Here is a 14,189-nt window from a genome sequence, read left to right as displayed (position 1 = left end):
AAAAGCAGAAGAGGGAATTCCCTGGCAATCCAGTGGCTGGGACTCTGCACTTTCACTGCCGAGGGCCTGGGTTTGATCCCTGGTTGGGAATGAAGATCCCACAAGCCGCGCAGCGTGGCCAAAAAAAGAAAAGCAGAAGAGGGAGAAACCTCTGGAACCGTCGTGTTTAGTCACCTTTCTCTGTCACAAATCGAGAAGGGCAGGATTTGCCCCCAGGGCACAGTTGGTGACTGACAGAGGCAGCAAGAGCCCAGGCCCTGTGGCCCCAGCCCACCTGACTCTCACACGTGACCAGCCACCTGCACTTTGAAAGCCGGTTTGTCCTCAGCTGCGCTTGGGTCTGGGGATGCTGCCTGGGGAGCAATTCCCGCCCGGCCCCTGCCTCTAAGAGAGAGGGTTGGATGCGATGGATGGAGCCAGGCTAAAAGTGTCATTTCTCACTGGTCTATCCTGAGCCCATCGGCGCAGATTGCCTCATTCTGGAGAGACCACAGCCTCAGGCCCCTGCTGGGAAGCCCACCTCAGCCCAGGGCCTGGCCGTGGTAACCACCACTCGACTAACAGGCTTTCCAACACCTGTTCCCGGTAGCCCAGCCACAGCCGGGAGCCAGGGGGAGGTCCCAGCTGTGTCTTTTCCCTTTATACTCCCAAAGGCTCATCCTCACCCTCCTCGTTACTCTCCAGTGGGAGGGCCTGTTCAATCTTGGAAGTCTTTCTGTTGGGAAGAAAAGAAACTTCGAACTTGATGAATAATGCCTCCATCTTCTTTTCAAACAATCTGCTATATATAAAGCAGACGTTCTTTAACATGCTTTAGTTTGAGCTCAACAGGGCATCTGGAGCTGGAGAGCTCACTTGGGGCAGCCTGCATCCTGCAGGACCTTTGGTCCCTGTGCCCTTGCTCAGCAAGTTCAAGTCGCACTCCTCAGGTACCAGGATGTCCCCACCCTTGTTGGGAACCACTGACATAGACAGCGCTGGGCCCTTTCAGAACCGGGAACTTGCCCAGAAGGCCCAGGCTGGCTGCCTGCCCCCCTTCAGAGTGGGGGAGCAGCAGAAAGGCCCGGGGGAGGAGAACAGAGCTTCACCCCCAGCACAGCGAGCTGAGCTGCAGAGGAAGTCGGCTCCACCTCTTCCTGCGGGCGCGAGCATCACCCCAGCCAGCCCGCGGCTGCCCACCCAGGGCCGATGCCCCTCCCAGCAGCTCGGCGACCACACACCGCGGGCAAGGCGGGCTTTGGCAGCTCTCCTTCCTGGTAGTTACACCCTGGGAACAGACCTGCTTCCTCTTCCTGGGGAGGTGGCGGGGGGAGGGCAAGGAGAGGCAGACAAGAAGGGGCAGACGCTCAGCAACGCTGCAGGCGTGGATGACCGCACGGGCACTCCAGCCCTAGAACATCTTTCTTCACCAATACACGGCAGCATTTATTCCAAAGCCTGCGCGTTCCAGCTCTAAAACTTCACTCCTGGGCGGAGGCAGAGAAGGAGGTGGTGACCAAAACCTCCTTACTCCTCCCAGGAAGGTGAGTAGGCTTGGCCAACAAACATTCCCTGAGTGGAAAGAGGCCTAACAACCAAACTCAGTATGAGGACCCTGGTTTAAAAATCCTAAAAACAAAACAAAACAAAACAAAAACTAGCCCTGAAAGACACTTCTGGGACAAGTGGGGTAATCGGAATATGGGCTAGCTACAAGATATTACTAATAATGACGTGTGTGATGGTGGTAAGAGTGATGGGGGAAAACATTCTCAGGAGACACATGCTGAAGTATTTAGGGGTGACATGTCATCTCTGCAATTTACTGTCAAATGGCTCAGCAAGAAACAAGCAAAAAAAAACCCGCCACTACGCACAAGTATGTAAAACAAACATAACTTCACATATAAAATAAGAGGCATGTGCGTGTGCGTACACACATTTAATGATAAGCAACCACTATGTACTGGGCGGGCATCTTTTTTTTTTTTTTTTTTTGGCTGTGTCGGGTCTTTAGTTGCAGAACGCGGGATCTTCATTGCGGCGCTCGGGCTTGTCTCTAGTTGTGGCGTATGGGCTCCAGGGCACATGGGTTCTATAGTTTGTGGCACGTGGGCTCTCTAGTTGAGGCACGTGGGCTCAGTAGTTGTAGCGCATGGGCTTAGTTGCCCTGTGGCATGTGGGATCTTAGTTCCCCGACCAGAGATCGAAACCGGTCCCCTGCATTGCAGGACAGATTCTTTACCACTGGGCCACCAAGGAAGTCCCCCAGGGGGCATTCTTAAAGCCGAGTCCCGCGGCCTGACCGCAGCCCGTGTGATGCTGTGTGTGGGGCTTGGCGGCACACACGGCAGAAGAGGCTAAAGGCAGGAAGAAGTTCCTTGCGGGATCTGAATGTGTTTCTATGAGAAATGGTAAGGTGTCTAGGGGACGGACACAGAGTGCAGCACGCCCCAGAGGCTCCGGTCCCAGGAGGGGCCTCGGGAAGGCCGAGCAGTCCCGAGGACCAGGCAGATGCGTGCTTTCTGTTCAGGCCTTACTGCAGGCAAAGGACCCCAAGGCAGGGCCTGAGTTCATTTAACAAAGGAGGGAAAGCACATCTCTAGTAAGAGGCTGGCTCGTAAGGACAGCTCAGAAATGAGTTTTCTGGCAGGGGGTCAGCGTTTGCAGGGGAGTGATGAATGTTAATTTCCAGAGAACATGAGGGAAATTGTTAGACGTGTAGAAAGAAATGAGAAAGTCAAGGGGGAAACCACATCCTTAAACCAAGAGGTCAGAGACTCCACCAAGTAAGGACTGGGGTTCTCTCCTGACAAAAGGAGAGCGAGGGGAGGCCGCGAGTGGGGCCGAGAGAGACAGAGGGATGAGAACCAATGCGGAATCAGTCTGTACAGCATGTGCGGGTCTAAGGTGTGAGTTCCTGAGGATAAAGCAAGAGAGGGGGGCAAAGGGCAGCTTTTCCAACGCGACAAACCTTCTAACAAGCAGTGGGCCCCAGCCATCCTCCCTGGTGGCCACGGCAGCGCGTGGGGATGAGCGAGGGCAGCGTCTGTCGGGCTGCTGGAGGAGTGACCCTCCAGGCGACCAATTAGAAACAAGCTCCTCGGGAACTTTAACGAGCAGGAAATGACTAGGGTGGGTGGTCTCTTGGAATTAAAAAAAGAAACGGCATCCAGGAAGTCCCCCTAAGAAGGGAATTCATACCCAGGACAGCCGTAGCTGGCAGAGCGCTAAGGAAGGCGGTCAGGAGAGCCTGCGAGTTCAGAGGACAACCCAGGGAGGGCAGAGCCCCACGAGGATCCTCAGAAGCGCCCCATTTGGGCAGAGCGCACTTTGAGGAGGTTAAAGGCACATTTGTGTATCATTTGCCCAAGCTCAACACATTTTCAGGTTGAAATGTTACCGCCCCCTAGAGGTTACGAGTTTTCTATTCCAAATTTGTACTCATCTGTAAACTATAATTAACTCAGATTCATTCCACTACAAGTATCTGCAGATGTCTTTGAAGTCGCTTCCAGGCTCATGATTCTATAATAGGAAAAGGGCATTGCTTGGAGTCAGCTGTTTTTCATTGCCAGCGAGGATGGAATAGGAGGAAATGTCTTAAATGGTAGCCAGAAAAACTTTGATTGGAAAATGAAAATTTCCAGTAATGAAGTTCGTTAAACACTGGAAACAGACTCCTGATAAGGGTTAAAAGGTATTTTTCCCTGAACTGTCTAAAATGGGCAGGGGGGGGAGGCGGGGGGAGCGGGTTGGGAATCAGGCTTTGGGAATGGTTTAAGTACAGACTTAACCCAAAAGTTTCGGAGGTAAAGGTTGAAAACAAACGACCACGGAGGTCATGCTGCTGGTGAAAACACCCCAACACCACTTATCACTGCTTATCAACCTTCTGTGCAGCTCCTGGTGCCCCTGGTAAGGTCGCCTGGCTACCGCCTTCCCTGCTGGGGATTTGTCTCTGAGTCTGTAAGGCCGGGCTCCACCGCGATATCCGTGTTCCTTACCCTCAGGCCTGGCTCCTTGGGGACGGCAGGAACCCTCTCTTCCCCACTCAGGGAGCTGACGTCTAATTTTCCAGTATCCTTACAGCGTGGCCTCCTCTGCTTGGGTTTGTCTGAAAAATTCTAGGAGGTAAATGGAAACCAACATTACAAAACATTCTGCCACAGATTCTTCTGATGAGGGTGGTTCTCTCAGCTGGTTTTGCTATTTTCTCGCTCATGGCCCTCTGCACAGGACCCGTCAGGTTAGGCTGAAGGGAACAGCCCCTTGGCCCTCAGCCAGGCTCTGTCCTTGAAGCCACGGTGTTCCTGCAGCAAGCTGGAAGGCACGTCTCCTGTGGGGGCCTCCTGGCCCTCCAGACCAGAGCACCTGGCTGACCCACCCGTTTCCCAGGGCACTGCTCAATCCCTCCGCTTTCCCCCTGATCACTCTCTCGGATTCTCTCTTCACTGCTCCCTACTTGGCGGGCTTCGTCTGTCTCTGGACGGTGTGCATCTGTGAGTGCATCCTTCTCCTTTCCTTGGGAGCTTTCTCCTGACACGTCTTACTAATGAGATGTACCCAGGACAGGTGGTGGTGGGGCTGACGAGCAAATGAGAAACGAAAAACCAAGAGACGATTTCGGAGCTCAGGAGCCCTCTCCTCCAGATTCTTAGTCTGAAGGACTGAGCGCAGAGGCAGTAAAAGGAACTGAGGAAAAGTTCCTGAGCAGTAACTGAAACTAATCCATCACCTCAAAGTGGTGATGCAGTAACTTGAGAAGAATACACAGGAACATTTCCACGAAGTGGCAGCGCTTATGCAACCTAAAGAATTCTCTGTGAGCTCACGAATGGGATCATCTGGGGGAAGGTGGGGCTGAGCTGAGGCAAGTTCTGTCCTCGTAAGATCTCCACGTCTACTTTCCGGCATGGCATTCTGATTTGGGCTGTAATTTCTGTTGCTGGAAAACGTAACCCGAATTTAAACTGTTTTCCCCCACTTTACAGTGATGTCCTCAGTGGACACCAACTTCCCTCAGGCTTCCTGGTCCTCCCGGCCCCCCTCAGCAACTCCGTCACAGACGGCACCGACACACACTCACCGCGCCGAAGCCGGGGACCTCGAGGGGGCAGTCAGCCTGCTGCCGCAGCCAGTCCAGCAGGCTCTTGCTGGGAATGGCTTTCTCGGCCTGGCTGCCGGCTACCGGGGCCGGCTCCGGGGTCGACGTGGCAGGCACTGGCCCTTCAGGAGGGTGTGAGGTGCTCAGGGGGGCCTGCCCTGGGTCTTCGTGGACCTCCTGGACGAAGGGAAGACAAGTATGTGCAGTTCATCACGACAGAATGAAAACTAGGTTCTCAAAGGAAAACACATACGGTGCTGTTTGCATCTTCCCACCAGAACATGACTCCGCCTGTGCCTGACTATCAAGCCCCCATAGAAGCTCCTGACGTGTTGGGCGTTCCCTCCACCCGACGGCTCCTCTCCCCTCTCGTCTCCGCGGTAGACTTCCGTACCGTCCTGTCTGCTCAGGTTCCCTCTTGCCGCCTTTGTCACCATCACTGACAGTCCCGGCGACACCGGCCACCCCGCTCCTCTCCCCTGTAGCACTCGTCACAGGTTTTCACACAACAGAAAGTACCTTACTGCAGCTGCCTTACGTAGTTCTCTCTCAACACTGCCAAAGCCTGTCTTACTCATCTCTGTATTCCCAATGCCTATATGGGGTCTGCTGATAAAGTACAATGTCAGTGCTAAATAAATATCTGCATAATAAATTTTTCAAAATACTCTGAGGCCAAGGAAAAAAGTTTCACTTCTTCCATTAGAATTCTACAATCATTATAGGAAAACTGGCTTTGCACCTCTAAAAAATGAGACAACCTTCTTATAGACTTGGAGGATTGGACAGGGCAAGAACCTGTCATTTCAGCTTCCCAAATTCTATAGAAAGTCTAAGAGGGAAACATATACCAAGCGATACAGCAGAGCTCTCTGGCTCTAGAGAACCAAGTCCTTGGTTTGGTTCCCTGATCTGCCATTTACCACCTGGATAATCTTGGGCAAATTATTTAATGCTTGTAAGCCTCAGTTTGCTCATCTCCAAAATGGGAATAGTAACAACACCTTCACAGGGTTTTTGTGAAAATCACACAAGACAGTCATGTAAAACCCTGAATGCAGTGCCTGGCAAAGGCACTCAGTAAGTACTGTTCATTATTACTCCTTTTAAAGTAAGAAAACATGAAACGTGATTCTTGTTTCAGAGTTCAAAATTCAATAAATGGGAAAAATCAAAATACAAAGAGAGAAGTCAGTGGTCTTTGACACATTAAACAAAGTCTGAGGGGACTTCTCTGGACCAGGTGTGCAGTTTCTGCCCTTTTCTGTGGTTTACAAGGATCTCTGAGCTGAGAACACCTTAGTGTGACCTCAGGAAGCCTCACAGCAACCCTCTGTGGTAGAAGCTGCAGCCCCCTCTTTACAGAGGAGCAAAGGGGGGCGCTCAAGGTGGCCAGCAGGTCAAGCAGCAGAGCCAGGATTAATGTTCAGGACGTCCTGATTCCCAAATCCCAGCTCCTGGAAAGCCCACTGACCTGGAACAACGCTGGTGCAAACACAGCCCTGCTTCTGCTTTACTCTTTGGATCACCAGTGGCTCCAAGACACTGGAGGCTGGGCTGCTACTGTGTGAAATGGTGAGACCTCCTGGTTCGTTTTTCCAGGTTGCATGCAGGTTAAGGGCCCTCGATGGACTAATACCTATTTCTAAAAGAGACTGAGAGCAACTGAGGACGAGAAAATAAGCAGGACAATTGAAATAGGGATAAAAGATCCATAATCAAAAAGTGCTGTGTCTGAGGAAGAAGGGTTTGTTGCTCAGTGTACAGAGGTCAATGTTTGTACTTTGTGGCTCATATACCCACCAAGATCCCCGCCTGGAGTGTCTGCTCCTTCAGAAAGATGAGGTCCACGCCTCCGTCTACATGCTTCCGCCTCCCTCTCCGCCTCCTGGTGGCAGCGTCATCTCTCCTGAGGTTTCCGTTGACGATCTGTCCAGTTACTGGATGGATCAGGCCGGCTTGCAGAATCCCAGACAAGTCCATGCCAAGGGCTCCTTGAAGCGAACCGATAGCCCCAATCTTAGGGGTGCTGGCGCTCACTGGGAAAGGGGATGTGGCCCCCGGGGACCCCTCCGATGGGCAGGAGAGGTCTATCGCTGACTCTCCGTGCCAGCCGTTGAGGACGATGGGGGGGTGCCCGTGGGTGGCGGGGAACTGCTCCAGGCCCCGGGTCTTTGCGTCCCTCTCCACCTCGAACTCATAAGGACGCCTGTGCTTCTGTTCATCCTTTGTGAATACTGAAGCCAAGAAGCTCTCCTGCGAACACACACATGTGGCAAGAGAGGTTTGAACGCCACCTCTGCGGCTGAATGCCAGCTCTTTCTAGGCCCCATTTCCTTGGGGCTAGTGATCACCTTCTCAGAACTTCTTCTAACTCAAACCTTCTCGAACTTGACTACTAAATCACCTGGACAGCTTGTTAGAATGCAGATCCAACTTCAGCGGGCCTGAGAGTCTCTGCATTTCCAACAAGTTCCCAGATGCTGTGAAAGCGGCGAGTCCATGAACTATACACCTGGAATCGCAAGATCATAGTTTAGGGAATCTCAACCTCAGCTGTACATCAGAATCAACTGGGAAGTTAAAAAAAAAAAAAAAAAAAAAAAAAGCCAATATCGAGTCTACACCCTGGACCAATTCAGTCAGAATCCGGAGCTTCTCAAGGTCCCCAGCAGAGTCCAGTGTGCAGCTGAGAGTGAGAGCTAGTGTGCTAATAACCACGCATCCTTAAACTTGGCCTTTGAGTTTATAAACCACAAATAAAACTCATGCCTGCTTTGACTCCTCTCATTTCTATCTGCTGCCACCGTTCTCAGTCCTCAAGTGTTGAACATCCCGATCCGTTCACGCCTCCCCTTCCTCATATAGTCGTCAGTCATCACGCCACGCCAGCCAACTCCCCCCCTTTCTTTGGAGCCACTCTGCCACTAAGCTGGTCTAGAACTTACCTCTTCCTCAGATGCCCACCTGCCTCCCAGCCCTGGAGGCACAGCCCCTCCCTGACCCCCATCTCCCATGAACCTGCACACCACTCCCGTTGAGCTGCAAACGCACTTTCATCACGCACTTCCCCGCTCCAAAACTACAGCCTCTGCTGCCCACAGGATAAAATCCAGATTCCTCAATGAACACTTATGGCTTGACCCAAAAAAAAAAGAAAGACAAAAATTCCTATCCACTCAGTAGTTGTTGAATGAATGACTCAATCGAGAAGTGCAAAGCGTCCTCCTCCTTTGTTTCAAGGTCAAGAACATTCTTACAGCCTCACCTTCTGCATCTGGGCCACCAACGCTGCGCCACTGCTGAAGACGTGTTCTGATGCCTCTGGCTCTGAAAGGCTGCTGCGGGGACCTGCGCCGCTGGTTAACACGGGGGTGGGCAGCGCGGCCGAGGGCTCATACTGCTGGTTGGAGGGCCACTTCCCCTTTAACACCACATGGCAGATGTTATCCAGGCGGTTGATTATCACGCGATCCTATAAAAAAAGAACAAAAGCTCTGAGGAATAAGTACCAAGTTACCCAAATTCACAAAATCCCTTGAAATCAAGTGGCAAGTTTCTTAACCAGAAGGAATTGATTAGAAAAGGGCGCACACAAATGGACTCACTTTACAAGTCTTAAAAGAAATGGTAAAGTCTGGACAATGAAGATTAAAAGCCACAGCGCTGTAAACACGAAGATAAGCTGACACTTCTGTCTTATGGTCTAATTAGGCGCATATATCTTTAATGTCACATAACTAGTATCTTTTAAAGATACTGAACATTTGTCTGAGTCTGTTTCTCAGAAATATTCTAAAAGGTTTAAAGGAAAGGATTCAAAGCTGAGGATACTCTGGGTGGAGCATGCAGGCTCTGGGAGGTACCTTCGGCCACTCGGAGAAGGAGTAGAGGGTTTTCTCCTGGAGCAGCTGAGCAATGGTGGGAGCCCGTGCCTCCTGCAGGCTGTCCCTGAGGTCTCCTACGATGCCCGAGGTCGAGTTCTTGCTCTCCTCCTCAGAGTATTTCCCTGGATAATCTAGGAAGGAAGGTTAAAAAAATGAATTAGGCGCTCGGGAGATAGTAGTGATCTGAAAGATAAGGACATCTGATCTTGTTTTTTAATTAGCCCAGTGTGTGCTAATTTATTTTAAATTGAATTATTAATTACCATACTTTCTATTTCCAGAAGCACTCTGTCGGTTAAGCCATAAAGGCACAACCTGCTCTAGGGCTACCCATGCAAGTCATCCAATAAGAGTTTGCAAACACAACCAAACAACACCAACGGCGATGAAGGACCGCAAAGAGGCTTTCCCGTTTGGTGCAGTGGATGAGAGGAACGTGAACATTATGCTCTGATACAGAAGTGGGGATAGTGTAGGAAATGTAACACAGCAAGAGGCTGGTATTAACGACGAAGGAAGAAAAGTCCTGAAACTTACAACGAAGGTAAAATAGACCTGATTTACATAAAAAATGATGCAAAGAAACCTAGACCATTTAAAGTACTTCACTGATGGAAAGAAATGGAAATGCGACTCATTCTTTCAGTCTTCAGTGGTGAATGTTTACTATCACTTGTGAAATGGATCTTCAAAGATCCACTTAACGGAGATGACAGGGAATGAACTGTGTGTAGCTAACGTCCAGGAAAAGTTGTGAACCTCCTCCGTGGTGAAATGACACGGAATGTCTATCCTCTGAAACGTGGTGGTCTCACTTTTGACTGTGCAACAAGTCTCCCAGGGGGCCGCAGAGACCCCCCCCCCCCCGCCCCCCCCTGCCTCACCAGGACCAGGGCCTTGCTAGGCCAGGGGATTCAAGGATAAACAAGACAGATGTGGCCCTGGCTTTCTAGGCTCTTACAGCTCCATGAGGGAAAGACAGTTGGGAAAATGCAATAATTATAAACGAATAGTTAAATTATAAACAAGGGTGAGGGCCGTAAAGGGAAAGAAACAAGGTGTCATGATAGGGAATAAGAGGGAAAATCCGACTCGTAGAAGGGAAGGCTGGTAGAGAGGACCTCTCAAAGGAGAGACCACCCAGGAAGATGAGGAGGCAGTGGGGGAAGGGGACTCGAGATACCTGGGGGAAAAGTACAAAGATGAGGCGGAGGGGCCAGATCATCTGGAGCATGCTGGGCTCTGCAGGCCAGGACAGAAAATTTGAATTTTATTCTAGATCCAATGGGGAGCACCGGTGAAAGGCTTTAAGCAGAAAAGCTGAACTTAAATTTTAAGAAAAAAGCGGAATGCTGTGTGAGGGAAAACCCTGGAGAAGGAGCCAGGAGCCCGGGCGCTGGCCCTGACAGCCGTGCCAGTCACTGCTCCTTCAGTGGCCGAGCTCCATCCTCAGAAATAGGGCAACCCCTTCTGCCTCACCTCTCCCACATCTCATGTGTGGAGGAGCCCCCTGGGGTCTGTCAAAGCGTCTTTAAAAGCACTGGTGCTAGGGACCCCCACCCTGGCCGAGTGTGCGCAATGCTCACCAAAGCCTATCAAGTTCACTGCTGTCTCCCAGCCCAGCCCAGCCCAGCCGGATGCCACGGCCACCAGAGGAAGTCCAGGCCAGCACAGCTCTCCTCTAGCCCATCCCCACTGGACTGTCTACATTGCCCAGAACTGAGTACTCGCTGACTTCCCCCACAACAGAGTTCCAAGAGCAATGTATACATGTAATTCCACACGCGGCAGGGACCCTTCGTGGCCTGGGGCAAGATCTGGGCTGGCTCCTCCTGGGTCGGCTGGGGCCACAGGCCGATGAAGCTCCTTTCAGTTCAGTTTCTATGTCCTCAGCTTGGCTGGTGTGTACATTTTAATTTGGGTTCAAGACCTTTCCCAAGTTATCACGAGGCTAAAACCAAAGGTGGGAGTTCAGAAGTAAAAAGGAAGTGGGACAACCCAAGGCAGGGTTTCCCTCTTTAGATGAAGTCACCGTCCTGGGAGGAGGGGCCGGCCTGCCTGCATCCCTGAGCATCACTCGGCACCTGGCACCAGGCCAGGCACCTACAGGGTATTTTTTGTTTTTTTGACACGGATAAACAGAACTATCTTTTGTTCACCCTAATATGTCCTCTTGGGTCTGATGACATAAAGACAACAGTGAAAAAGTTAAGACCCATTTGTTGTTGGCTCAGGATCTCTAATCACTGTATTCATATTCCTGCAAAGCATATACAAATCTCAGGGTCACCTAGATTAACATTTTAAAATCCCTTCCTTACCTAAGATTTCCCTATTTAAAAAGATCAAATCTATTTGCATTTTTTATTGAGTGGCATGTAATTTGGTTATTCTTATTTCTGTTGAGTTACTTAAAGGAATCTCAACCCAATGTACCGACATTACAACACAGGGTTTTGACAAACACGTGAATAAAGGGCACAGTCTTGGCTCACCTTAATAAAGATCACGTTTATTTGTAGTTTTGTGGCGTTCTGAAAAATTACCTGCACCTCCGTTAACACTGCAGGTTCTTGGCATTCCCTGCTGTTCTACTTTAATGCAGTTTGTAGCACTTTACCTGGTGGAAGAACGAATTCCTTCCCCTCGACACTGTATCTGGCATCTATCATAAAACAGCACACAGCCCCTGCCCAAATCATGCAGCTGACACAGCCAAGGTGCTACGATTGTCTACAATCATCCTCAGTTTTCTGGAATGATCAGAGTTAAGCTACTCTGCCTCACTTTCAGACCAAGGCCTGTGACCTTCGCTTTTAAACCACACGGTGAGTGTAAGCAGGTCCCTTTCAGAAGCTGTAAAACCCTTAACACCACCCCGCCCCCCTCCACAACACATTTGCCCTCCCTGTCTTGCGAGAACTGGCTTATCCAAAATACAAGATCCCACACACTGTACCTTGACTCTGGCAGTTCCCGTCTCTATCATAATCATCTTTACTCTCAAAATCCACGTCTTCCGCCTTGAGTTCACTCCCTTCGAGATACGTAGGGAAACCTTGTTTCCCTTCTGCACTTTCTTTCCAGGGTTCTTTCAAAAGTTCCTGCTTCACCTGAAACAGCTCTGGTGGAACAGCAGTGAGCTTGCCCCCCAGTGTGACATTATTGGCTTTGCTTTTGTATGGGTCTGGGTTGTAACCCTGGGGTTTCTCCACTTCAAACTCGTCATTCTCGAGGCCCTGCGTCCACCTCTCCATGTGTTTGCAGTGACACTGACAGGCTGCGGGAAGAAAAGCGCCCTGCGGTCCAGGATGCTGGCTTCTGGCCTCCAGGCTTCCTTTCTTGGCTTCGTCCAGAAGAAAGCCGCTGAGGCTCTTCTCCCCTGCCATACGAGCAGTGGGCTCAGTAAGAGGCGACAATTCCGGCCTTTCCCGCATGCCTGCGGCCAGGTCTAGGTTTTCCTCCTCATTTTCCTCCTCTTCCTCCTCCTCATCACTGTGGTTCCGACCCAAAATCAATTTACTTTCTAAACTTTTGCATTCTAATAAATCAATCAACTGCTGATCTGATGACAGGTTTCTTTTGGAGTCATAGACACTCAGATTGCACATGTCAACAAACCCGCTCTCATTTCCTTGGTCCAAGGAAGGGGAGGCTATGCATTTGGTTTCCAGCTGCCCAAGGCTTTCAGGCCTCTGCCCTGCCTCGCTGCAGCAGAGTTCCCCTTCCTGTGAAAGAGACACCAGCAAATGTTTTCCATTTTTAATGTTCATTTGAGCTACTCCTGCTTCTAATGTATCCATAAAAGAGGGGCCTGAGGCTATTTCTGCCTCGTGGCTACCAAGCTGGAAGTTCCCATCTCTGCTTGTTGCGACAGCCACGGCATCTTGTCTGGATTCAGTATTGGTACCTGGGCTCTCCTGAAAAGAGACTGGCTCCTGGTTTAGTGCTTTCTTACCATACATCATGCTCTCCAAGGACTCAGGCAGCAGACTCTCATCATGGGTGATGGAAATGACATCCTGAACTTTAGAAATAAAGTTTTCACAAGTCATGTCAGATAAGCTGCCCCGAGGTGGACCAAGATGATCATCCCTACCTTCTATTTTCACTAGATTCTCAGGTTCATTTTCAAGGGACTCGGAAGTCCTGCTCATTTGAGTATATGCAAGAGATTCATACAGTTTGGAGTTGGTCTGGTAAAGGCAACAGAGACTCCCTGGAGCCTGGGGGTCGGTTCTTTTGTGTTGGGCGTAGTTTCTGTAGGCGTCCAGGAAGGACAGCTGGGGGTCGGTCATGATGTAGTAGTCGGTGCGGTTCAGCCCGTGCTTGGCAGTGCCGATCAATAGGTCCCGATCGTGCTTTCCACACTCCCACCAGACGGGGAGGGAGAGGCTGGGCCTGCAGAGCTGAAGGCGCTCGTGCAGCTGAGGACACTGCAGCACTTGCTCCCGGACCTTCCGCAACAGTTCAATGCGGTACAGGGTTCTCGCGGCCCGCTCTTCAGTGATGGGTTCAACGCAGATGCTGGGATCTGGGGGGCCTGCAAAGGTGAACACAGAGCCTGTCACTTAAGGTGGCCCTTGGACACTTCCTGCCCACCTGAGTGCCTGCATCTTTGATCTTACAGTTTGACTCCCTGGGTCCTCAGCAAGGCAGGGCCTTAGTGGCCCCACTAAAATGAAAAGCTGAAAGAGAAGGGAAGGTTTTTATGAAACACGGACAGACCAGTGAAGGGGAAAGAAGAGCTTGAAAACTCCAGTTCTGGAAATATTAGTTCCCGGTCAATAAGCATGGACTAGGTACCTTCTAACTAGGTACTTTATGGCTGTTATTTAGTTCTCACAAGAACTCTATGCTATACCATCATTACCCTTGTGTAAGGATGAGGAAGGAGGCTCAGATAAGCTAACTTGCTCAAGGTGGCAGAACCAGGACTCCAGTCCAGGTCTTGTCAGCATGACTCCGAGGTCCAGATCTTTCCGATCTATGCAGCTCCCTGGCTTTAATGAAAACAGCCTAACTGTGCCACACGCGGGCAGAAGGTGGGGTGTCTGTACATGCTGCCGCCAGCCCAGAACCCACACTGAATAGGCTCGACATTTGTTTCAGTTTTCCCAGAATACAGTCATATGGTCCAGAGCGAGTTAATCTATGAGTACGAGACTGAAGAGGGACAAGGAGGAAGCTGCTGCAAATTCCAACCAGGAAGAAAT

General features: G+C 50.7%; 1 protein-coding gene across 1 annotated transcript in view; it reads right to left on the bottom strand.

Annotated features, from left to right (window-relative positions):
* CHD6 (chromodomain helicase DNA binding protein 6) overlaps positions 1-14,189 on the bottom strand; it is a 210,138-nt gene that overhangs the window by 4,490 nt on the left and 191,459 nt on the right. The window contains exons 31-36 of the mRNA XM_082359464.1: positions 11,933-13,516; positions 8,953-9,104; positions 8,355-8,561; positions 6,890-7,342; positions 5,069-5,263; positions 3,987-4,106 (exon numbers count right to left, since the gene is read on the bottom strand). Of these exons, the coding sequence (XP_082215590.1) occupies positions 3,987-4,106; positions 5,069-5,263; positions 6,890-7,342; positions 8,355-8,561; positions 8,953-9,104; positions 11,933-13,516 (2,711 nt within the window). The remainder of the gene's footprint in view (positions 1-3,986; positions 4,107-5,068; positions 5,264-6,889; positions 7,343-8,354; positions 8,562-8,952; positions 9,105-11,932; positions 13,517-14,189) is intronic.

This window comes from Balaenoptera borealis, assembly GCF_965194805.1.
Source record: "Balaenoptera borealis genome assembly, chromosome: 16".
In the NCBI taxonomy this organism is placed as follows: Eukaryota; Metazoa; Chordata; class Mammalia; order Artiodactyla; family Balaenopteridae; genus Balaenoptera; species Balaenoptera borealis.
The sequence above is the reverse complement of the archived record's forward strand: the minus strand, read 5'-3'. Positions and strand labels throughout refer to the sequence as shown.